Source organism: Physeter macrocephalus, chromosome 16 (genome assembly GCF_002837175.3).
Source record: "Physeter macrocephalus isolate SW-GA chromosome 16, ASM283717v5, whole genome shotgun sequence".
NCBI lineage: Eukaryota > Metazoa > Chordata > Mammalia > Artiodactyla > Physeteridae > Physeter > Physeter macrocephalus.
Window position 1 is genome coordinate 55,313,496 of NC_041229.1, and position 25,372 is coordinate 55,338,867.

General features: G+C 37.6%; 1 protein-coding gene across 3 annotated transcripts; it reads left to right on the forward strand.

Annotated features, from left to right (window-relative positions):
• On the forward strand, window positions 1–24,902 carry CLNS1A (chloride nucleotide-sensitive channel 1A). 3 transcript variants are annotated; one of them, XR_003683498.2, is made up of 8 exons: window positions 1–195; window positions 5,880–6,016; window positions 10,330–10,431; window positions 11,090–11,197; window positions 12,938–13,111; window positions 16,520–16,609; window positions 19,027–19,200; window positions 23,876–24,902. XR_003683498.2 is itself a non-coding variant. In XM_007107242.3 (7 exons), the coding sequence occupies exons 1-6, from the start codon at window positions 71–73 to the stop codon at window positions 16,585–16,587; spliced, it is 714 nt and encodes a 237-aa protein (XP_007107304.1). In that variant the 5' UTR covers window positions 1–70; the 3' UTR covers window positions 16,588–16,609; window positions 19,027–19,792. The 3 variants fall into 3 exon arrangements, 2 of the variants coding, with proteins under 2 accessions (XP_007107304.1, XP_023987416.1); XM_007107242.3 differs by lacking the exon at window positions 23,876–24,902 and having other exon boundaries at window positions 19,027–19,792; XM_024131648.3 differs by lacking the exons at window positions 12,938–13,111; window positions 23,876–24,902 and having other exon boundaries at window positions 19,027–19,792.
• Window positions 24,903–25,372: the final 470 nt, after the last annotated feature.

The window sequence follows — 25,372 nt, forward strand, 5'->3', positions numbered from 1 at the left end:
GGCGGGACGCGGCGTTCCGAGGTTGTTCGTTAGTGCGTTGCTGACTAGTTTATCTGCGATCCTTGTTGCAATGAGCTTTCTCAGAAGTTTCCCGCCGCCTGGGTCGGCTGAGGGGCTCCGGCAGCAGCAGCCAGATACTGAGGCCGTGCTGAACGGGAAAAGCCTCGGCACCGGCACCCTTTATATTGCTGAGAGGTAGGGTCTTTGGTCCCGAGTGCTGGCTTCATGCGTGCCTTCTTCACCCCTGGCGCGGGCGGTGCGGAAGAGCGGGGCGACACCACGACCTCTGGGGCTGCGGGGCGGGGGAGCGCGTGCTCCGCATTCCCTTGGGGGTGCCTCTGCTGGGGGTAAGATTCGACTGTTCCAGTGTCGTCTCCTCGGAGCCTTTTTTTTTTTTCCTCATTCATTATGCTTTTTACCCGCCTGTTTACCGGAGGTCTGGTGGGGTTTGCTCTTTATTCAAGGTCTCATTTTAAGGTTTTGAGTTTCCAGGCCCTGAGTTAGTCATCAGTGTGCTTGCCTTCTCGATGAACAGGAGCGGGAGGTGTTGCCTTGAGCAGGATATGTAGGTTTAGAGCAGATTGTGCAGTATTTTTAAAGTTTGGTTAAGGAGTATAGGTTTTCTTCTGTAGGTATGGGTGGGGAGAGGAACACCTTCAGCGCCACGCAGGTTGGGGTTATATCCAGAGGGACCTGACTCTCATTTTCATTCCTAGAAGGAATTGCTCTTTTATTTGGGTACCTGGGGCACTTTGTACTTTCACAGTCAGATAGACTTGTCTTAAATGTTGAGATTGTAGAATAGAGGTTCCCATTTCCACGATACATGGTTCCATTCGTCTTCAGGCCAACAGTGACACATTGAATCCTTGTGTCCTTCACATCTCTCTGACTTCTGCATCAGTTTTGTCTACATCCAGAGAAAATTCTCTGCTTCTAAGAGGTCACATGATTATATTGGACCCATACAGATAATCCAGGATAATCTCTCTATTTTTTTGTCAACTGATTAGTAACCTGAATTACATACACAAAGTCCCTTTTGCCTTATAACATAACACATTCACAGGTTTGACACCAGGGGATATTGGAGTCATGGGGGCCAAAATTCTGACTACCACAGAGGGCACAAAAAGATGTAAAGAACCCTTGGTTTAGAAGGAAATCTAGTCACTGAGCAAAGGTTAGGCTTTTGGGCAGTCACTGAGATAGGAAATATGGATGGGAGGAAAAGCAAGTTTGGGGAATGAGTTTGGTCTGTATATGTGTGGATTAGTTGCACATATGAGCATGTTTCTTGGGAGAGTGGTGTTAAAGATGGATAGATTAGATACCCAAGAAGAGAAGAGGACCAAGGGTAGAACCCTGGGGACACATCTACACTAAGAGGTAGGTTATAGAAGAAGAGACGAGAAAAGAGAGAGGAGCAGTCAAATAAAATCATATCTGAAAAGCACCTATTGGGTATTGACAAGGAGACCTTCAGTGATCTTGGAAGAGCAATTTCTTTTAAGGGGTGGAAAGTGGAACACAGATATGTTCCTAGCCCCTACTCAATCCCCTTTTTCTCCATGGCTTCTGTGTGTATTCGCTCTTCAATAATATAAATCCTGTTCGGGGAAGGTCGTATACTTGTCTTTCCATTTGGAAAAATTTCAAACCTAAAGAAAAGTTGCCAGCGTTGTTAATTAATACCCATGGCTCCTTTGCAAAGATCCATCAGTTGTTAACATTTTGCCACATTTACTTCTTTCTCTCCCTTTTTTTTTTTTTTTGCGGTACGCGGGCCTCTCACTGTTGTGGCCTCTCCCGTTGTGGGGCGCAGGCTCCAGACGCGCAGGCTCAGTAGTTGTGGCTCACGGGCCTAGCTGCCCCGTGGCATTTCGCGGACCGGGGCACGAACCCGTGTCCCCTATATCGGCAGGCGGACTCTCAACCACTGCGCCACCAGGGAAGTCCATTCTTTCTCTTTTTTTTCTGAGCTTTTTGAGAGTTGCAGACATGTCGTCACTTCACATGTAAATACTTGAGCAAAAATCTAAGAATAAGGACATTCTCTTGTATAACCACAATACAGTTATCATACTGAGGAAGTACAAACTCCTTTTTAGCTCTTATCTGTTTAAAAAATTTACTTATTTCAACTTTTCACTAACAAATCTTTTTCTTTAAGAAACTATTTTTATAAAATATACATACAAAAGAATATAAATTATAAATATATGGTTTAAGGAATTATAATTAAACTAACACCTGCATAACACCTCCAGGTTAAGAATAGAATATTACCAGTACCTTGGACACTGTTGTTCATCCCTCTACTGATTGTTAGCGTTACCTCCTTGGTCTCTTTCCCTTTTTGTTCTTTCCCACCTAGCATTTCCAAATCTTGATAGCCTCAAGATCTCAACAAACTGGGAAGGCTTCCTAGAGGATGTGACAAATGAGGATTAACAGTCAGGTGAATGAGGTGGGGCTAAGAGGAAACATTCTAATTAGAAGAAAGAGGATGTTCAGAGGCAATGGTGAGAAACAGTCTTGTGTGTGCCAGGGTATATATCTGTGTGCACACATGCACACACACAGTTTAGCAGTTCTTCATCTGAGGGACCGAGGGAGAAAGTGGAAACATAATAAAGCTGGAGAAGGAGGGAATCATGTTTATGAGCTTAGCTTATAGCCCAAAGGTTTTGCGGAAACTATTTTAGGATTTTAGGCAAAGAGGAACAGGGTCTGATTTGGTTTTAGTTAGTTTTTCAGATGTGTATTGAGAGATTTAGAACTCTTGGGCTTATTTTCAAAGCTTAGTTTTCATAGAAAGTTGACTTTTTGTCCAAATAAGGAAGGGAACAGAGGCATGAATCATTCAAAATAGATCATTTGAAACAAGTGAAATAAAATATTTAATTAAATTAAAAATAGGTATCTTAAACTTATAAGTTATGCTCTTTTATATCTTATTCCAAAATTAATTTAAAACCAAATAATTAAGCCAGCCCAAATTCAAGACCTCTCTTACCTTTCTGTCCTGTTTTTCTCCCCATGCCAAGAATAAAGTACAGTGATATTCTTCTGCAAAAACATTGGAGGTTAGCAAAACATTCCTCTGCATCTTTACTGGCTTCCTAATTCTTGATTTTCCCTTATGTGACTCATGGTTTCTTTGGGACTGGGTATAGTTAATTAGATATTTTGGTTTTGAGGGCTTTTCTTCTATAATGTATTAAAAGAGAATAAATAAAAATGAAAACTTAGTAATCAGAGTGAACGTTGCTTTTAACTGAAACTTTCTTCTGTAGAGTACATAATCCATGTTCCTGTATAAGATTATGAGAGCGCCATAGGAAATGCTGTGGTGAGGTAGCATTTGTGTTCTGCCAGCAGTAAGGAACTACAGAGTAATTATTATGTGTTTTTTAAAGTGAAAGCCATAATTTATAGGCACTGAATCTGTGCTTATGTTTCAGTTTTTCCATCTCTTAATTGAGTCATTAAAGAAAGTTTTGTGGCTTTGGTATTTCAAATCATTTTGGACACCGAAATTTGGAATACTCCTTTCTGACTTGTAATAATGCCAGGGGGTTATTGAGCTGAGAAAAAGGAGTTTATTTGCTTAAAGTAATACAGTTTTAGTAAGGGACTGGCAATATTTCTGTGATACATGAGCACTATTTCTTCTCCACATTAAGAGGAAAGCAGTGGAGGAAAGGCCCATAGAATACACACAATCCAATTACAATAATAAAATCTATTTCTTTGGACCCAATGGGATGATTCATTCTGGAAAATCATTTGTAGAGCTTTTACCACTTGAAGCCTCTTAAGATTTATCACTTTAAGCTTCCCAGGTTTTCTTTTTCTCTTTTTTTAATAAGGATGTTGAATGGAAATCTTTCTAAATGACAGTGCATATTTTTTTGCTTTTCCTTTTTTTAGTGTACAATTCCTTATGTTTTAGTGTATTTACAGAGTTGTACAATTTTACCACAATCTAATTCTACCTTTGCTTTTTTTTTGAATTTTTAAATTTATTTTTATTTATTTATGGCTGTGTTGGGTCTTCGTTTCTGTGTGAGGGCTTTCTCTAGTTGTGGCAAGTGGGGGCCACTCTTCATCGCGGTGCGCGGGCCTCTCACTATCGCGGCCTCTCTTGCTGAGGAGCACAAGCTCCAGACACGCAGGCTCAGTAGTTGTGGCTCACGGGCCCAGCCGCTCCGCGGCATGTGGGATCTTCCCAGACCAGGGCTCGAACCCGTGTCCCCTGCATTGGCAGGCGGATTTTCAACCACTGCACCACCAGGGAAGCCCCTGCCTTTGCTTTTGATAAGTGAGGGTCATGTGTTACACGCTTGTGCTATTAGACGTTGATTTCCTTTAGGGACTAAGGTATAAAGTTCAACCTCGCCTTACATCAGATATGAATGCTCTCAGACTGCTGTACTGTCATTTTTCCTGCACAAGGGAGTCCTAGGTTCTACTATCGTATTTGTTTTTGTTTCATTAGAAATAAGACCACCAGGCTTGTTAGAGTTGTATAGAAAATAGAACGATATGGGGGTTTTATTGCATTAACCTCTTTTTAAAAGAAAAGCTTCATTGAGATAATTTACATAGCATGCAATCCATGTGTTTGAAGTGTACAATTAAATGGGTTTTAATCTATTTACAGAGTTGTGCAGCCATCAACACAATTTTATTTATTTTTAATTGTTAATTAATTTATTTTTTTTGGCAACGCCACACAGCTTGTGGGATCTTAGTTCCCCGACCAGGGATCGAACCGGGCCCTGGCAGTGAAAGTGACGAGTCCTAACCACTGGACTGCCAGGGAATTCCCAACACAATCAATTTTAGAATATTTTCATTCCCCCTGCAAAAACTGACACCCATTAGCAGTCGCTTTCTATTTTCCTCCAGCCCTGTGCGATCACTATATTGCATTAACTTTTATTTCATTAACATTTTTTTGTGGTTTCTTAAGCATCTTTTTCCTACTTTTTTTCCTGCTAAGTGGTGAAGTATTACCAAAAAATTAGCCAGTCCTTGCTCAAAACTCAACGTACAGATTTTCTTGATGTATTTCCTTTGTTATACCAATAAAATATTTGCATTAGACCACTTTTGAGGGAAAACTAGATGTTGCTTATTTTTGGCTTTCTGTTAAAGCTGCAGAATAAATGAAAGGCTTCATAAAGTCTGCCTTTCAATGTGATGATTATTTTCCAGCTTGTGGTATGATTACAGCCATTTCATGTGTATATCATTTAATGTAGGATTAGTGGAGAAATTAGTGATTTCTAGGTATTTATTGCAGACTTACATGCTAAGCACTATGGTAGTGGTTTTGAAGAATGTTAAATAAAGGAATATGACAAGTTTTGTCAAGTAGCTCACGTTCTGTCAGGGTACATATAAGATTCTTTACCACAGAGTTAGGTGCTCAATAGTATATTACTGAGCATAAGTACAGTTTAGAAAAAGAAGAGATCATTATGGGCTGGAATAATTGTAGGGAGGGCTCTTGGAGAGGCTGAGACTTATTCGGATGAAGAGGATTTGCAGAAGCATAAAAGGTGCCTGAAGACATTCCAAATACGAACAAGCATAAAAAGGCATAGAAACACACAGTCACTTTTCTGTGACTTATGAAAAATTGCATTTCAAATCTGTTTGAATAGAGGAAAATACACTATAACAGAATTGGTCTTAAAGAAATTCAGTTCCTGCTGTTGAATTTTCTTATTTTAGGAATATTTCTAAACAGTATGCTTGAATTTATTCACATGTATAAAAGTGTCCAAGCTGAACTTTTATAAACGTTAGGACATTAAATTAGGATTTAAGTTCTGAAAATAATCTACTTAAAACATGTTTTTCAGCCGCCTGTCTTGGTTAGATGGCTCTGGATTAGGATTCTCACTGGAATACCCCACCATTAGTTTGCATGCGGTGTCCAGGGACCTAAATGCCTATCCACGAGAGCATTTGTATGTTATGGTGAACGCCAAATTTGGAGGTATGTATGGTATCATTTAACCTTGAGCTTCCTTTGGTAGTATATTATATTTCAAAAAGCAGTCTCTGATCATAATCAATGTAATAATCAATTGACTTATTTTGGATAATACTTTATTTATTTTGCGGTACGCGGGCCTCTCACTGTTGTGGTCTCTACCATTGTGGAGCACGGGCTCCGGATGCGCAGGCTCAGCGGCCATGGCTCACGGGCCTAGCGGCTCCGTGGCATGTGGGATCTTCCCAGACTGGGGCACGAACCTGTGTCCCCTGCATCGGCAGGCGGACCCTCAACTACTGCACTACCAGGGAAGCCCTTGGATAATACTTTCTTAAGCAAAATTTCAGCACAGTAAAATAATTTGGCCTGTTTTAAAAAAAATTATTTATTTTTGGCTGTGTTGGGTCTTTGTTGCTGCACACGGGCTTCCTCTAGTTGCGGCCGGCTAGCGCGGCCTACTCTTTGCTGTGGTGTGCGGGCTTCTCATTGCAGTGGCTTCTCTTGTTGCAGAGCACGGGCTCTAGGTGCGCAGGCCCAGTAATTGTGGCGCACGGGCTTAGTTGCTCTGGGGCATGTGGATCTTCCTGGACCAGGGATTGTACCCATGTACCTGCATTGGCAGGCAGATTCTTATCCACTGTGCCACCAGGGAAGCCCATGGGCACTGCCTTGTATTTTCTATATACTTGCACTTAGAATTATTTAGCTATTGTGCGTTTGTATTTCTAGTTTTTCCTCTTGAGTTTAACTGTTTATTCTTTCTCTTTGTAAAGACATTTACATTTGGCACCCTTAGAGGCTTGGATCAGTGTACTTTGCTTCTAAGAGTTTAGGATAGAACATGTTTTGTTTTGTTACAGAAATGGTTCTCAGTGGTGGACTTGTTGCCCTCCCCCCATATTTGGCAATGACATTTTGATTGTCATGACTAGAGGTGGAGAGGAGTGCTACTGGCATCTAGTTAGAGGCCAGGGATGGTACTAAACATCCTACAATGCATAGGACAGGCTCCCACAACAAAGAATTAACCAGTCCTAATGTCAGTAGTGCCAAGGTTGAGAAACCCTAGGGTACAGGATTCCCAAGTCTTGCATAAAATACAAAGATTCATAAAAATCTAGTGTAGTTGATGAAAGAAGAAGCAAGAAAGATTTTAAAAATCCATTTTTTTTAGGCTGTCCACAATAAGTTGTAAGAATTCTGAATGAGAAACAAGTTAGGCACGAAATAGAATCTTGTGCTTGATTTTTGTAAGTATAACTAAATAAGAAGTTTATATAATATATTGTGTTAGTTTAATATGTTCATCTTTTGTAGAAATGAACTTAGGGGTTGAAAAGACAATTGTCACATCTTTAGTAAACTTTTTCTTTTAAAATAGTGGGTTGCTTTTCTTTGAAATAGCACATAAGAGACAATCCCATGAGCTTGCCTATTGAGCTATTGCTCCTTCAATTTGAGATTTTAATGTGGTTTCAGATATAAGATGAACATTTATATTGTTATACAGGTGTGGATCCTATTTTCCCAGCCTTTGTTCCTCTGGTCCTGATTCAGACTTTTTTTTTTCTCTTTGGCTTACCTCCATTAATCTCTAAAGTGGACCATCAGCTTATTGTTGAGAACATTAGATTATTTTTAAAATGACTAAAAATACATTCCCATTTTTGAAAATTTAGAAAGTTTTAAGGAGACAGAGTATGGCAGCCACTACTATGATCTAGCATGAGATGATGAGTGTTTGTCATGGTAGTATTTTCTTTGCCTAATTGTAAAAATGCTATATTACATTTCTGTTTACTGCTTTAAGATAGATTCCTGCAGATATAAAAGAAGGTGTTAATTAATAGTATTTTTTTCTAGGGAGAGGACTAGAGGGGTAGGGACTTTTTCCTTTGAATCCGTCTTGCGTCTTTTACTTATTTTTATACCAGCATGAGTTACTTTTTTTTTTTAATTTTTATTGGAGTATAGTAGCTTTACAATGTTGTGTTCGTTTCTGCTGTACAGCAAAGTGAATCAGTTATATGTATACATATATCTCCTCTTTTTTAGATTTCCTTCCCATTTAGGTCACCACAGAGCACTGGGTACAGTTCCCTGTGCTATACAGTAGGTTCTCATTAGTTATCTGTTTTATATATAGTAGTGTGTATATGTCAATCCCAATCTTCCAATTCATCCCACTCCCCCTCCGCCCTTGGTACCTGTAAGTTTGTTCTTTACATCTGTCTCTATTTCTGCTTTGCAAATAAGTTCACCTGTACCATTTTTCTAGATTCCACATACAAGCAATATTATACGATATTTGTTTTTTTCTTTCTGACTTATTTCACTCTGTATGACAGTCTCTAGGTCTATCCACGTCTCTGCAAATGGCACTATTTTGTTCCTTTTTATGGCTGAGTAATATTCCATTGTATATATGTACCACATCTTCTTTATCCATTCCTCTGTTGGTAGACATTTAGATTGCTTCTGTGTCCTGGCTATTGTAAATAGTGCTGCAGTGAACATTGGGGTGCATGTATCTCTTTGCATTACGGCTTTCTCTGGGTATATGCCCAGGAGTGGGATTGCTGGGTCTGAATTACTTTTATAATTTGAAAAGTGATATCCATTCAGTTATAGAATAATAATTACAGTATGATACTATTCTGTTTTTTTAAATGCATTGAAAAAGTTTGGTAGTACCATAATGTATTCAACTACTTAGAATTATTTGGAACTCTCCAATATTTTTGTATTTTACTTTTTACAGAAGACACCTCAACTATATTTGACAATTTAATAACATTAGAAACAGGACAGAAAATGTCCTATTAAATCTGCTATTTAAAACTTCTAACAGTGGCCATTTAAATTTTTTTCCTTTTTTGCTTATCTGTATTTTTTCATTATTCTGCAGTGAACTTGTATGATTTATAAAAGGTAAAAAAAATTTAGTGGATACCCCCTTATTATTGATTCCTATGAGTAGAATTGCTGCATTAAAGGTAAATATTTTTAAAGCTCTTAACATATATTGTCAAGTTGCTTTCCAGAAAGTTTATACTTTCAATACCTCTCTACCTTATCTTCATCTATATGGAGAATTAACATTTTTTCAAAATGGTAACTGTAATATGCTAAACAAAAGTTATATTTTTAAGATGATTGGTTGAACATGTTTTGGTGGTTTGGGGGCCTTTTTAAGTGTTCTATTGACCTTTTTAAAAAAAATTATTATGAAGTAATTCAAACATTGAAAAGTACAGAATAATAAAAAATTTCCATTATTTAATATCCAGTGTAAATTCTAACATTTTTCATAATTACTCTAGTCTAAAAGAAATAAAACTGTATTAATACCACGGAAATCTTTTTTGTACTTCTCCCCATTTCGTTCCTAACTCTGTCTCCAGAGTTCATCTTAAAGACGGTGTGTGTCCTTCTTGTCTATGCTTTTAGATTTTTACTGAATATGTATATACCCATAAGCACTGTAATGGTTCTCTTTTGTGTTTAAAATTTTAATGTAAGTGGTTTTATATATATTCTGCAACGAGCTCTTTCACTCACTTATATTTTTAAATCTCTTCATTTTGGTACCTATAAATCACATTTATTCATTTTCAGCTGCTATCTCTCAAACATAGTATGACCAGGTTACAATACATCTATTTCCTTTTTTTAATTAACATTTATTTTTTATGTTTTCTATAGTACATATAGTAGTTTAGTAAACATTCACGTACAGACTCCTTGTGTACATAATATGTACTTAAATGAGGAATTTCTGGGTAGTAGGATAAACACATGTCTGGAATGGTTTTAGCAATTTCTACTTCCACCAGCAACATGTGCTAGTTCTCTTTATTGAACATTTGTATTTTTTTCTTGCCAACAGACTTTGTTAATTTATCTTTTGGGTCAGTTAACTTTCATGGGCCTTAGTTTTCTCATCTGTAAATTGTTGGTGATGAATCACATCAGTGGTTTACAAACTGCTGCTGAACCCCTTGTTTCAAGGTGAAAGAAGCAGACATGACAATGGAACTCTACTTGATAGAGGCCTGACTGTATAGGTTTCCTCACCCCCACCATGACGTTGGGGCTTGGAATCCCTAGGACTCAAAGTACAGTGTGACTAGACCAGAGAGACTATCCAGAGTCTTTTAGCTCTAAAATAACAATGTTCTTATAATTTGAAGTAAAAAATTACAGTGTTTAGATATATCAGTAAGCATCCTTTAAGAAATTCTTTTAGGCTTCTATTTTTGAAAACAAATAAACAACATCATTAAAAAGCTATTTTTTTATTCCCTTTCTAGAAGAATCAAAAGAGTCTGTTGCTGATGAAGAAGAGGAAGACAGTGATGATGATATTGAACCTATTGCTGAATTTAGATTTGTGCCTAGTGATAGATCAGCCTGTGAGTATTCTGTGGAGTTGATTCTTTTCCCTCTAAGTGTGAAGCATTCCCTCATCCCTCCCCCCACACACTTACCTTCACCCTCATTATCTCTGTTCTGTTGCTTTTTCTTCATTTTAGCATCTGTAATATCATTGAGGACCAGATAACTATTAATACAAAGATTGTGAATGAAGTGATAGTACAGTAGATGCCATGTTGCCTGGTATGTTTTGTGAGTGGAGGAATATGTTATTTTTATGGACTTGATGCTGTTGACTGTGAATCTCACTGGATAGAGGACAGAGGACTCATGGTAATTCCAAAGTGGAAGATGCCAGGATAGCTGGAAAGAGCCCTGCCAGCTGAGGGGCTTCACCCTGAGGCCAGTGGTCTGACCAGGACACTGACACTGTTTTTTAGAAAATCCAGCCAGGCATGAAGGGATGTCAATAATGTTTCTAAATGAACTCTTATTATTTTGTGGTGTGTCCATTGCTATCAAGCACTTTTCAAGATTGATTCTCCTTGGAATTTGGCAGGTTTTGTAAATGTTGTAACCCTAGTATACCGCTTATCTACTCATTAAATTTATTTGCCCTGATGGTTATTTTATTAAATTTTTATTGTACATTGGTCAGAAAAAAATTAATTAGGAATTTTTAATTTACTTGTTCAGTGGAGGCCATGTTCACTGCAATGTGTGAATGCCAGGCTTTGCATCCAGATCCTGAGGATGAAGATTCAGATGATTACGATGGAGAAGAATATGATGTGGAAGCACATGGTTAGTGAAGTGGATTTTTTAAAGTGTTTGTGTATGTGTTTCATTTTAAGCATCTATTTGTATAAGATATGGGATTATAGTTCTTTATATCTCTAAGTATCCATATAGCTTGGTTTTTAATAAAAGCGAATGGCACAATTCATGTCTAAGCCAAATTAGAAAATTTCATGGGCTTCCGAGGCTTGAGAGCAAAAAATAGAAATTACTCAGGGGAGAAAGTGGATAGAGATAAATGGAAGGAAAGAAAATGATACGATAGTGGGTAGTCGGGAGAGTCTTTTAAGTTGATGAAGTTGCTCTCAGAAAACAAACCTTCTCTCTCCATTGCTTGGAACCTGTATCACCTACATCTTTAACATATTCCATCAAACACCTCATTGCCAAAGTAATTTCTTTTTCCCAGAACCATATTTGATTTATCTAAGAATATCTCCCTTTACCTCCCCAGAGCATAATGCAGTCGCTAGCTTGGTGTAGTTTTGTTACTTGAGGTGCCTGCTGTTCTCTTTTCTTTTTCCCACTGGTCTCACGTATATAAGTTTGGCTCTCTAAAGCCTTTTCCTCCATATGTACCACTTCCTGGCCTGAGAACACTCATTTCTGGGATTCCCCTTTATATATCTAAATACATTCTCATCTTTGCTGAGATTTTGGGGTAAATTTTTTTAAAAAATAAATTTATTTATTTTGGCTGCATCGGGTCTTCGTTGCTGCGTGCGGGCTTTCTCTAGTTGCGGCGAGCGGGGGCTACTCTTCATTGGGGGTGTGCAGGCTTCTCATTGCAGTGGCTTCTCCTGTTGCAGAGCACCGGCTCTAGGCGTGCGGGCTCGGTAGTTGTGGCTTGCGGGCTCTAGAGCACAGGCTCAGTTGCTCCACGGCATATGGGATCTTCCTGGGCCAGGGCTCGAACCCGTGTCCCCTGCATTAGCAGGCGGATTCTTAACCACTGCGCCACCAGGGAAGTCCCAATTTAATTTTTTTAATCCTGTATTTTCCGTAATTTCTGATTTTTAAAAAATTAATTAATTAATTTTTGGCTGCGTTGGGTCTTAGTTGTAGTGTGTGGGCTCTTCGTTATGGTGTGTGGGCTTTTCTCTAGCTGTGGTGCGTGGGCTTCTCTCTTGTTGTGGCACATGGGCTCCAGAGTGCACTGGCTCATTAGTTGCAGTGCATGAGCTCTCTAGTTGAGGCATGCGGGCTCTCTAGTTGTGGGGTGCAGGCTCAAGTAGTTGAGGTGCATGGACTTAGTTACCCTGCGGTATATGGGATCTTAGTTCCCTGACCAGGGATCGAACCAGCGTCCTCTGCATTGCAAGATGAATTCTTAACCACTGGACCACCAGGGAAGTCCCCAGAATTTCTGATTTTTTAAAAGGAGCATGTATTTTAATCAGTAAAAAACACTCACGTGTAAAATTCCCACCTTGGGATAATACAAGACTCCCTAACCTTAGGAACACCCTCTTTTCCTTCTAGTCTCTGGACATTTGATTCTTTGGGAATTGCTGTTTACTGGCTTGTTATGTCTTGGAATCCCTTCTCATCCTAGAGAGTAGAGACATTTTCTTTGTATCTCTGTCTTCAACAGATGGCTGATATATGTTATGTTAAATGAATGTTGAGTGTTTTCCTGGAAGCCTTTTTTCATTTTAGCTTACCTTTATTTAGTAAGTGCATTATTGATTATCTTTTTTTTTTCTGATTGTTTTATAGTAGCTTAAAAGCTTTTTATTTATTTAGAACAAGGGCAGGGGGACATCCCTACATTTTATACCTATGAAGAAGGATTATCCCATTTAACAGCAGAAGGCCAAGCCACACTGGAGAGATTAGAAGGAATGCTTTCTCAGTCTGTGAGCAGCCAGTATAACATGGCCGGAGTCCGGACAGAAGATTCAATAAGAGATTATGAAGGTGAGTACACAGAATTAACTCTTTATAGCGTAGGAAGCAAACGTAGAATTACATAGAATGGGAATTCTATGTAAAATTTTTAAAAAATTTTTTTCCCTAACTACAGAGATAGTCTGTGTTCATAGTCAAAAGTTTTAATGGGCACAGGCAAAGAAGAAATGAAAAATCAAGTAGAATTCTAATTGAGAGACATCTGTTACTTTCCTGCTGCATATCTTTTCAGTCTTTTTGTTTGCTTGCTTATGTAAGTGTATGTGCAGGCACACATTGATGCTGCCATTTTAATTTTTTAAATGAATTCCTGCATGATTATGTGCAAAACCTAGTCAGTTGATTAAGAGGCCTAGAGAGCATTCAAGAAACTTGGGTTTTCTTTTAGTGACAGACATCTGAACCTTACACAAGTGGCTTTAACTGTTTCTTTCATTTGTCTCATATTTGTAAGCCACTTTGTAAATATTTTATCTATTAGACTGGTTCCCTTTTCTAAGTGTCCTATTTCAATTAGAATCTTAATGTATTTCTTTTGACTCAGCCTTTACCATTTTTTCCCTTATCCAGTCCAATACTGAGTTCTATGGATTTTTCCTTTGAATGACTTTTCAGATCTCTTTGCTGGAATTACTGCTATCCTTCAAACCTAGGCCCTTTTCTTCTCACACTGGATTTACAATAGTAAATTTTCTGCCTCAGTCATTCCTTCCTCCAGCTCACTGTGCCATATTAATCTTCTGAGAACACTATGTGTCATCCCTGTATAAGAATGTCCCCTCAGTGATTGTCTGATACTCACCATATGAAGTTCAAACTCTTCTCTCTGACTCTGAAGAGACAACTGTGTCTCCACCCCACTTGTCTCCAGTCTTGTTCCTACTACCCTCAATAAAACATTTAGATAGTGCTCTTATTTGCCAGGTCCTGATTTAAGCACATTATATGTATTTGCTCATTGAATCCTTCCAAGAACCCTCTGGTAGATGCTGTTATGATCCCCATTTTACAGATGAAGAAACTGAGGCACAGGAAGGTCACATAATTTGATTGAGGGCAAATAGCTAGTAAGTGGTAAGAGGATTAAATGAACTAATATGCAAAAACAATATGCCAGGCACTGTTGTGAGCATTTCTTGCATCTTATATGTATTCATTTCAGTATTTTATGTTGCTGCAGAGTCTTAATACTTCTAATTTTTAGTGATGCAGGATGTTCTTAAAGAGGGTTACCATAGTTTTTCTTTTATTGGTACATTTAAGTTTCTCTCATAATGTTGTGATCAGTATCTCCATGCACATAGCATTCTGACCTGGGGGTCCTGAAGTTCTGGGATATTTACTTTGGAAAAACTTAGGCTTTGGGTCACACTGTTTTTCCTTATGTCTCCCCTCCATTTTAAGCTCTAGATGGTGATCCTCTAACACAGGCTTTAGGGTGAGATGGCTCATGTGATTTCTAGTGCTCTGCCAAACTCTTAGCTGAAAGAATTCAAGATATTACTTTTTTTATTATAATGATTAACTGAAGAGTACCCTTGGACGTTGAAAAATCTTTCATCACTGAAGGTTTTTTGTTGTTTTTAATTGTAAAATTCCTTATTTGATGCTTTGTAGCAAGTGATTTTAAGGTCACAAACACTTGTTGCTAAAGTGAGATTTTTGGACTTGTATTCTTAAGCCTCATTAGTGTATGGAGACTTGCCTATATATAAAACTACTTCAGCCCGTACCATTCTCTTGTCTTCTAAAGTCCTGGGTACCCATATTACTCTTTTGCCATTTATTTATTTATTTGACCTGTGCATTTTCTTTATTTTAATTTATTTTAAAAATAAAAATAGTATATATTCAAGGTGTACAACATGATGTTTAGATATATACATGGTGAAATTTCTACTGCTGGCATTTCAGTGCTTTGTGTGTTTATTTATGTAAGAGGTGTTTGTTGAGCTACAGTGCCAGGTACAGAGAATACAGGAGTGCTCAGCAGAGATGCGGTTATATCTATCAATGGCAATCTAGTGGAGAGAAAAATAAATTAACTAATTAGGTAGTTATAGTACATTGTGATACAGCATTGAGATATAGGGGAGACTTGAGGAAGTGTGGAATCAGAGACTGGGCCTGTCACTCAGCTTGGATAGTCAGGGAGAGATTCAAACTTCATGGAGTAAGTGACATTTAAGTCAGAATCTAAAGATGAATAAAAATGAACCAAGTGAAGAGGGATTGCATACAGTTTGGGGAGAGAGGCTGGTAAAGGGATCAGTCATGTGCAAAGGTCCAAGAGACCATTTAGCTTTGGGGAACTGAAAGTTCATATGTCTGGAATTCTGAGTGTGAAGGGTAGTTATTATAGCAACAGACAAAAGTGGAGTAGTGAACTGGGCTGTATATTAAAGGAACTTGAAAGCTGTGTTAAAGAATTTCAACTTATGTGTAGGTCATTTGGAAACCATTGAAGAATTTTAGTTTGATTAGTGTTTCAGAAGATGACTCTGGCTATGATACAAAAAATTAGTTGCAGAGGGAAATACTAGAGGAAAGAAGAGAAACCCTGTTAAGTACTTTATGATTTAAATTAGATAAGAGATAGTGGCCTAAATTACAGAGTGGCAGTGCATGTGAAAAGACAACAGATTTGAGAGATATTTAAGAGAGAGAAGCAACAGAAGTTAGAGACATGGTAGGGGTTTCTGGGTTGGGCAGGTAAAAGGTATCCTTTTGCAAGACTCTTTGGAAAGAGAAGCATTTTCTACGTGGAAAGATGATGAGTTAATTTTAGATAAGTGTTGTTTTTGCATGCCCTGCTGGATATCAAAGTGGTGGTGTGCCAGTGGGCTGCGGGCAGAAGCCAGTGGGCTAAAGAGTTGAGGGGTGAGTGGGAAGTGAAGAAGTGGAGAAAGCAGCTTTAGGCAACTCTTTCCAGAGGGACTTTTTTTTTTCTTGTCCTCCCCCCTCCTTTTTTTTCAATGAGATAAGAAAAAGAGATAAGTAAGAACCTCGCTCTACTTATTTAGTCTTCTCTCCTGAATTATGTTGTAAGCTTATGAAGATAGGACTTCATATCTTAAAAAAAAGTCACACAGTAAACACCTAGCACTGTTCTGTGAAGAGAGAACAATGGATGCTTACTGCATTTGAAAGTCCCTACCTAGTGTTCTTTCAGTGTTCAGGTTGAGAATTGCAAAGTAAATGTTAAATATATAGACTAATTTTAACTTGGCCTAAATCCACAGGTGGCATTTTTCTTTCTCAGTTTGTTCCTTGGTACTTTTAATTTTCAAAAGAGAAAGAAACTGCAACTCCTACAAGCAGGGGGCACCAGCTTCCTTCTGGTCTAACTATGAGCTGAATCTTTACCTGTCTGAAGTGCTTAGTAGACTGTTGCTCAGTGGTTAATTTTTTCTTCAGATGGGATGGAGGTAGATACTACACCAACAGTTGCTGGACAGTTTGAGGATGCAGATGTTGATCACTGAAAATGATTGATGCTGCTTTAGGGTGAGTAGTTTATTTTCTCCCTTGTCACTGAACATGCAAATCATGTGAAATAATTTTTATTTTTATAATTGAGGAGAACTCTATAAAATTAGCAGTTGTGGAAAAATGTTAGTTATCCATTTATGAAATTATTTAAAATTGTGTAGGTTTTTTCCCTAAGAAATCAAGATCTGCCAACATGGTGATGTTCAGGTTAACATTTATTGAGCACTTATTACATGCCAAGCACTATGCTAGGCATTGAGAGTACATGGAAGAATAAGACACACCCATCTTCAGTGAATCAGGAGAAGGACATTACTCTTTGTTCAGAAACAGAGGTCTCCCTGGTTGGCTCAGGTGGGAACAACAGAGCCTGAGGTCATGTCCTGCTCTGCTAAGTCACCTTTTCACACTTGTGATGTTTGAAACCTTAACATACTCATCAAAAAACACAAAGCATAGATTTGCTGCAACTCACTACTTTTCAGTTGAGGGAGGAAGTAGAAGTCATTCCAATCTGAGTTTAAACCTTAAATCATAATCTTGTATCAGTTTCCCTCTTTTTTAATATAATGGAGGACCAAGGTCCCGGGCACTTCAATGTTAAAGGCTGATTTGCCAAACCATATCAAGTCCATGTACAGTTGCCCAAAAGCTATCATTTCCCAAGTTGCTTCATTCCTGCTTTTCTTGACGGACATGAGTTCACTGCCAATTTTCTCTCCTCTGACACATTCTCATGAGCTTTGCCTGAAGTTTGTTCCTGACTGTTTATTTGTTACATGCTGCTCTGAGAAATAAATTGTCCTTTGTCAGTTTGAGTATCTCAGCTGTATGTTAAATACTAGCTGAAGGTCATGTAGCTAGTTTATATCATACTGAGCTAGGATTAGTAATTAGCAACCCTTCCTTTAAAAACTCTAAGATCAGGAATAGGCAGTCCAGCAGTTGGGACTTCGTGTTTTCACCGCCGAGGGCCTGGGTTTGATCCCTGGTCCAGGAACTAAGATCCCACAAGCTGTACAGCGTGGCCAAAAAAAAAACTCTTAAGATTTTTACATTGTTAAATTGTTGTTCTACTGTCCCCTTTACAACGTCCTTCTACTGCTGACCTTATAGCATTTTCTTGAATACTAGCTATTTTCCATTCTTTGAGTACTTATACCCAGGTCCTTTGTTTTATTAAAGCATATAGTAATAACACGGCAAGATTTATGTATTTTGGCTTGAGTTTTATACCATTGTCAGTCATCCAATTAGGTTGTAAGATCCCTTGTTTTTCAAGTTCCATTTACCTTCCAGATTATTGCCATTGTGAATATAACATCGCTTCTTATAGTAACCATGAATTGTGATAATGGATCTCTGCCTTCCTCTTAGATGCCAGTGGAACTATTAGAAAATAATCTTAAGAGTTCTGTGATTTAATATCTCTTTCTTTAAATATTTATTTCCACAACATTTACTTCTGTCATTGGTAGCCATATAGTCTAAAATCAGCAGTGTCTCCTCTGCAGTTAACTAAAATTATGTGTTCACGTTGCTGGAGCTCTGTTAACGTTAATTTTCAGATCTCACAGTTCCAGATGTCAGTATTTCACTATTCTACTTCATGGGAAATCTTTCAGTACCAATATAAGTCTTCTTCCCTTATTTCTCAGATTCTTATTTATTACATTCTTTATAGCATATGGAGTTTTTCAGTAACTTTTATTGAAACTGGAAAACAGATTTTTTGATCTGGCTTTAACATATTTCTTCTTGAAAACGGACTATTCAGAGAACACCAACTGCTCTACTAATAAGATTGAGAAACTTATTTGGTATGTCACTAATGGTTACACATATGGGATGTTACAGCATTTTCCTGGCAAGAATTCTTAGGATTCTTTGTAATGCAATTTTATGGTGAAATAACTGTAAAATAGCCGAAACTTTCTAATGAGCTGATGATTTGTTTTCCGTTCATTTTGTGCTACAGCTGGAGCAGAGAGATACTTTATTCATAAAGTTTATATAAGTTCTTCATCTGGATAATTGACCTCAATTCCAAACAATGTCTGTAAATTTTTAATCATTTAAAATTACATTTGCTTTTGAGGAGTGAACAAGGAATAATTAGAGTGTGTATACAACTATTAAAAATTTCAGGATAATGGAACTAGGACCTCTCAATGCATGAGATAGGGTGGAGGGGAAGGCACATTAATAGTGGAATCACAACTCTACCACGTACCAGCTGTGTGCCTTTGGACAGGCATATAACTTCTCTAATTCTCAGTTACCTCTTCCGAAAAATGAGGATGATAGTAAATACCTGGCAGGATTGTTGCAAAGACTGAGATATAATATATCTAAGTCCCTGGCACTCTTGACTAGGCATTTAATAAATTAGCTATTATTATTATAAACACTGTAAACCTTTTGTTTTTCAGATTCTGCTCATAACTGTAGGAGAGAACTTGGTGCCTCTTCCACTGTGGAGTGGGTATTGATGAAAATCTTTTTCCTTCTCCAAAACTTACCTGAACCAGTTCTTTCTTGAGACAGATTATACTGAGACAACAAGTTGTCACCAGCACAAGAAACTATGACCTTTATTAACAAAGGTGAATTAACTTAACCAAGAGGGTATTTGTAGTTTATCATTTACTCCAAAATTTTGTGTCTAGGTGTACCCTCTGTAGGCTTATAATTCCTGCCTTCACTATATACATCCTCATAACCTAGCAGGACTACATGGTGGAAATGCACTGGCACTTGAAGGTGTAGGTAGACTGCATGGGAAAGAGAGGGGCTGAATCCAAGATATACACCTTAGGGCCTAAGAATACCCTTACTCCTTAAAAAAAGAAAAACAGAGATCTCAGATAAATCCTGGCCTATGCACAGTCTCCACAGGGATAAAGGTCTTTTTCTTTTTACTAATTGGGAACCCAGATTAATTAACTCTAGGGAGCCTCTTCAGGAACAACCCAGCCACACATACTACCACTAACACAAGTGCATTTGCCTAGCCTTTGCTCCTTTCACCATGTTTCACCAGTCTGTTCTCTACTCTTAGGTTATATCCTTTCATTTCCAACCTTTTAGGTCAGTTTCTGTAAAAGAACAAGTGAAATTGGGGTGAAGTTCTCAAAGTACTTCAGATAATTGTTTTGTCTTTGTAATAGCTTAACAAATAAATATAGGTTTTCTATATTATTGTGCTCTTATTCTTTTTTTTTTTAAATTAATTTTTATTGGAGTATGGTTGCTTTACAATGTTGTGTTAGCCTCCACTGCACAACAGAATGAATCGGCCATACACATACAGATATCCCCTCCCTTTTGGACTTCCCTCCCATTTTCATTCTTTACTAAAACCATTAATGAGAAACGTTTCTTTAAAAATTAGTGTTGGCAAAAACTGAGAATCTTGTTGGTCTTATTTTTGTTTGACTTTTGTTGAGAACATGAACATGAAATAAGTAAGAAAATGTATAGTTAGAGCTTCAGGCAAATGTTTAGTAGGGCAAGGTCATAACACATTTCAAAGGGATTTCTGCTTCCACTTGAATCAGGAGTAATTTCTCATAGCATACTTTTCAACTCTCAATTTTCTGTTTTCACAGACACCTGGGTAGTTATCAGGCTGATTTGTAATTACAGGTTTATACTTGGACTTTATGACCTTAAAAATAGGTTAGGAAAGCTATTCACAGTTACTTGCCTAATTAGTGACTAGTGTGTCACCACTAAGCCCAGTGTTCTTTTCAGCACTTTTACTTGGTTTCTCTCATCTTGCATGGTAGACTGAAAAAAACGAATATTCTTTTTCCTGACCAGACTCTCATAAATACTGAATTTGTTACAACAAGCAAATATAAAGGCCGCTTGGAAATGGGAACTGAAATTTACTGAGACCTTCTCTGTACTGTTCTGGGTTCTTTACACGCATTATGCATATAATATTCTTAACCACCTTATGAGGTATAGGTGCTTTTATGATCCCACTTTAGAGATGAGGAAACTGAGTTACAGGGAGAGGTAAAGTAACGCTTGAGGTCACATAGATAGGGAGCTGTGATTTTTAAGCCTATGCTCCCAAATACCATTCAGCCTTACCATCTACCAGCAGCTGAAAGGAAGCACATTTTCTTTTTACTGCAGGGTTTTCAGTGTTAACATTTCAATAGACAGCACAGGAAGTTCCCAAATTTCTCTGCTACCAATCTCAGCAGCACTCATAATTCTATGCTAGATGTTTATCCATTCTTCAGTAAGCAGTCCGGGTATTCTTACGGGCTAATCTTAGCAATTCTATTTGAATTCCTTTTTAAAGTCATGCTTACATACTTGTAATCATGACTTTTAGTGAAACATAAAGTGCTCTTTGATAACATATCAACAAAATGTTGAGATTCTGTGCATTGTGTTTCCTGTAGGCACTGCTGCAGTCAGCCTGGTATTGTGGATAATGCAGTCAGCTAAGATGCAGGAGACCAAGCATCTAGTTCTGACTTGGCAGACAAGATATTTAACCTCTCTGGACCTACTTCCTCATCTTTGTAAAATGAGAGGACTAGACTTTCAAACTCTAAATGACTTTAAAATAGTCAACTGTAACATTCTGTAATAGTAGGCAGGTGTACCCATAGCTTTGAGAAAATAAGAGAAAGAAGAAAAGATCAGGTCACACTTTTTAAAAATAAAATTCATAATGATCAGCAAGCCAACATTTTTTGATTCTATTTGAACTTAATTTTAGGGTTGCTGGAATTGTTTTGTTTACTGTTTCTTGGTGTAGAGGAAATTTTAAGAAAAGACATAGACATTCTCCCCCCATAGCTAGGGTTAGTGGTCATCTGATCTAGGTTCTATTGTTTAAAAATGTATTCATTAAAATATCCCAGTGGATTTCTGCCTCCCTCAGGTCACTTTGTCAGATATTGATACTTTTCAGATAGGCTTGTTTAAATGTTTGTTTATTATATATTTTGAGATCGTGTTGGGATCTTGCCGGTATTGTTAAAGATGAGGGATTATGCACAGGTGATCATAGTATATAGCCCTTTATTTTTAGAAGACAAGTGTGATTACTCATTGTTCAGAGAAATTTTAGATATTTAGATAAAATTTTATTTATCTGCAGGATTTCAGATAGAATCACTATATAGTTAATTGTCATACAAATCATATTTTTAAAATATTTCTAGAATGGGTGAATCTACATCTGGTACCCATCTTCTGTGGCTAATAGATAGTAATTAAAATCTGAGAAAATCCCTTATGAGGATTCTAATAGAATTATTGCCATCCCTTGACAAAGAAGCTGAAATTGAAAAATGCTTTCACTAGCATCTTGCTCTGTCTGCTCATATCTATGTAAATAAAATCAATATCTAATGTCAGGGACTTAATAACTTCAGATGAGAAATCAGGACAACTTTGGGGAGAGCAGTGAACTTAGAATTGTTGTTTTTAGCACAATTTTAAGAAGATAAAATAGAAATACATAACTTGGGGATGAGAAGGCTAATAAATAAAAGTGTATACAGGCTAATTCTTCTCAGGATTTTATTTTTGGATTATTTTGAAGATTGTATGAATCACTAACAACAGTGTCTAGAAGATGATGCAATAAATGTTAATTATTACCAATAGTAGTTAATTCTTTCTATAACAGAAAGAAGCAGCTACAAATGTAATGTTAAGTCAGCTCTTAGAATACATCTGAGATGCCTGATATTTAAAATTCCACTGAGCAATTAAAACAGATGTGATAAAATTATGCATTTTCCTCGAAGGACCTTCAGGCCTTCACTGCAGGTCTCTACCCTTGCTCTACGAACAGGTCCAATGTACTTGCTCATCTAGTTTCTAGGCATGTAACAGGTTAGAAAAGGGGAAAAGGGGTGGTTGCCTCAGGCATATCAATAGCAGCAGTAAACAGCTGACAGAATTATGAAGAAAAGCAAATATGTATTACCCTAAAATATAGCAGTCTAAGCCTTCATAGCATATAATGCAAATATGAGAGTAGTGTAGCAATTTATGTTCATAAAAGTATGACCAAAATTATCAGCCTAAATTCTGGTTGTAAATATCCAAATCTGGCTAATTTAAGCAGAAAAAAAAAAAGGCTATCTGGTAGCTCACAAAATGGACATGAAAGCTGAAATAAACCAGGCTCAGAAAAAGGTTAGGAACTAGGATTGGTTTACATAAGATGTTGTGATTGCTCTGGGTGTTAGACTGATTGAATTGCTTCTGTGTCTTTGAGTCACCACAGGGTCCTGATTGGCACTGTGTGTGTTGCCAGAAGACAGGACTATCTGGCCCTTTCAGCTTCTGTAGTGGGAGGGCACTGCCCCTGCCCAGATTCTCACAGTGGTGGATTATCCCAAATAGAAAGGATGCTTGGATGCTGGCTTGCAAAAATTTACAGCTGTTTACTGCATCCCCAAACCTTAAAAAACAAACAAACAGAAACAACAACAACTATAAACTGGGGTTGTACATAATTAAAGTTAAGAAAGGTTTTTTCTAGATACTGAGGGATGTACTATTGATATTTGTCAAAGCTTAAAATGCACATGAGAGACCCAGAGACTTCACTTAAAGGAATTTATCTAAAAGATAAATTTGCACATTAGGAAAAGTCATAAGCACAAGGATATTCATCGCAACTTTATCTGTAAAAGACTGAAAACAACGTCAATGTCTGTAGTTAAGCCTGGGTCAATTATTTATAGTACCTCTGTACAATGGAAAATTGTATCCCTTAAAAAGAATTGGTTAGAGGGAAGAGATATGGGAACATATGTATATGTATAACTGATTCACTGATTCACTTTGTTATAAAGCAGAAACTAACACACCATTATAAAGCAATTATACTCCAATAAAGATGTTTAAAAAAAAAAAAGAATTGGTTAGATACTATGTACCAATAATGAATAAGCTCCAAGATACATTACATTAAAAAACAAGACACAGATATTTGTATAGAAAAAAAGAGGCTGGAGGTTACAATGGGGATTATACGTATCATGTGCATATACATGATGCATAAGAAAGTTGTTTGGGGGAGAAGTAGGAGACTGGGGTAGGAGGGAGACGAGTTTTTTTTCCGTGTTTGTGGGTTGAATTGTGTCCCCTCAAAACGATATGTTGAAGTCATGACCTCCAGCATCTCAGAATGTGACTTTATTTGGACATAGGGTCTTTACAGAGGTGATCAAGTTAAAATGAAGTCACTAGGATGGGCTCTAATGTAATATTTACTGGTGTCCTTATCAGAAGGGAGAATTTGGACACAGAGACAGACATGGCAGAGGGAAAGCCATGTGAAGATGGGGGATTGTAGTGATGCATGTACAAGCAGAGGAATGACTGAGGCTACCAGAAGCTAGGAGAGAGGTCTGGAACAAATGCTCCCCTAGTGCCTTTAAGAGGGATCATGGCTCTTCTGACACCTTGCTTGGACTTCTGACCTCCAGAACTGTGAGAGAATAAATTTCTGTTATTCTAAACCACCTAGTTTATGGTACTTTGTTATGGTGTTACTAGAAAACTAACACATCTCCTGCATGGTCGTAATTTTTTTCTGAGGAATAGGGATCTGGGCTATATATCGTAGTTTAGAGTTTCAAAGAATTAAAAAATTGACAATTATCATTCATTGTTTAAATGCAAAACTCTGCAGGTAAAGGAAAAGTTGGTTATCGTTACCGAACTTTTTAAATATTTTGTGTTCTGAAATATTTTTGGCATATTAAAAAAATTAATGTAACCTAGAGAATATGCTTAGTGGAATAAGTCAGAAAAAGACAAATACTATATGATTTCGCATATATGTGGAATCTAAAAATAATACAAATGAATGTATATGTGAAACAGAAACAGACTCACAGATATAGAAAACAAACTTGTGGTTACCAAAGGGGAGAGAGAAGTAAGGGAGGGACAAATTAGGGGTTTGAGATTAACAGATGCAAACTACCATGTAAAAAGTAGACAGGCAACAAGGATATATTGCGTAGCACAGGAAATTATAGTCATTATCTTGTAATAACTTATAATGGAGTAAAATCTGCAAAAATAACTGAGTCACTATGCTATACACCTGAAAATAATGTAATATTGTAACTCAACTACAGTTAAAAAAAAAAAAAAAGACTGATGTAACACATACCCATATACTCACATGCAGCTAAGAAATAAAATTGTACAAATACAGTTGAAGATCCCTTTGTATTCCCCAGATCCCAGTCCCCTTCCTCCTCTTCAGAGGTAACCACTATCCCAGATTTGGTATTGATCATAACTATGTATGTGTTTGTATTTTTGCTAAATGTGTATGTATGCTATAAACACTATATAGTATTGGGTTGCATTTTTTTTTAACTTTTATTAATTGAATCTTTCTGCTGCTTTTCCTACTTAAGCACTTTATTTTTTTTTAAGTTTTAAAATTTTAATTATTTATTTTGGCCGCGTTGGGTACTTTGTTGCTGCGTGCAGGCTTTCTCTAGTTGTGGCAAGCAGAGGCTATTCTTTGTTGCAGTGCACAGGCTTCTCCTTGCGGTGGCTTCTCTTGTTGCAGAGCACGGGCTCTAGGCGCGCGGGCTTCAGTAGTTGTGGCACGTGGACTCAGTAGTTGTGGCTCACAGGCTCTAGAGCACAGGCTCAGTAGTTGTGGCGCATGGGCTTAGTTGCTCCGCGGCATGTGGGATCCTCCCAGACCAGGGCTCTTACCCATGTCCCCTGCATTGGCAGGCGGATTCTTAACCACTG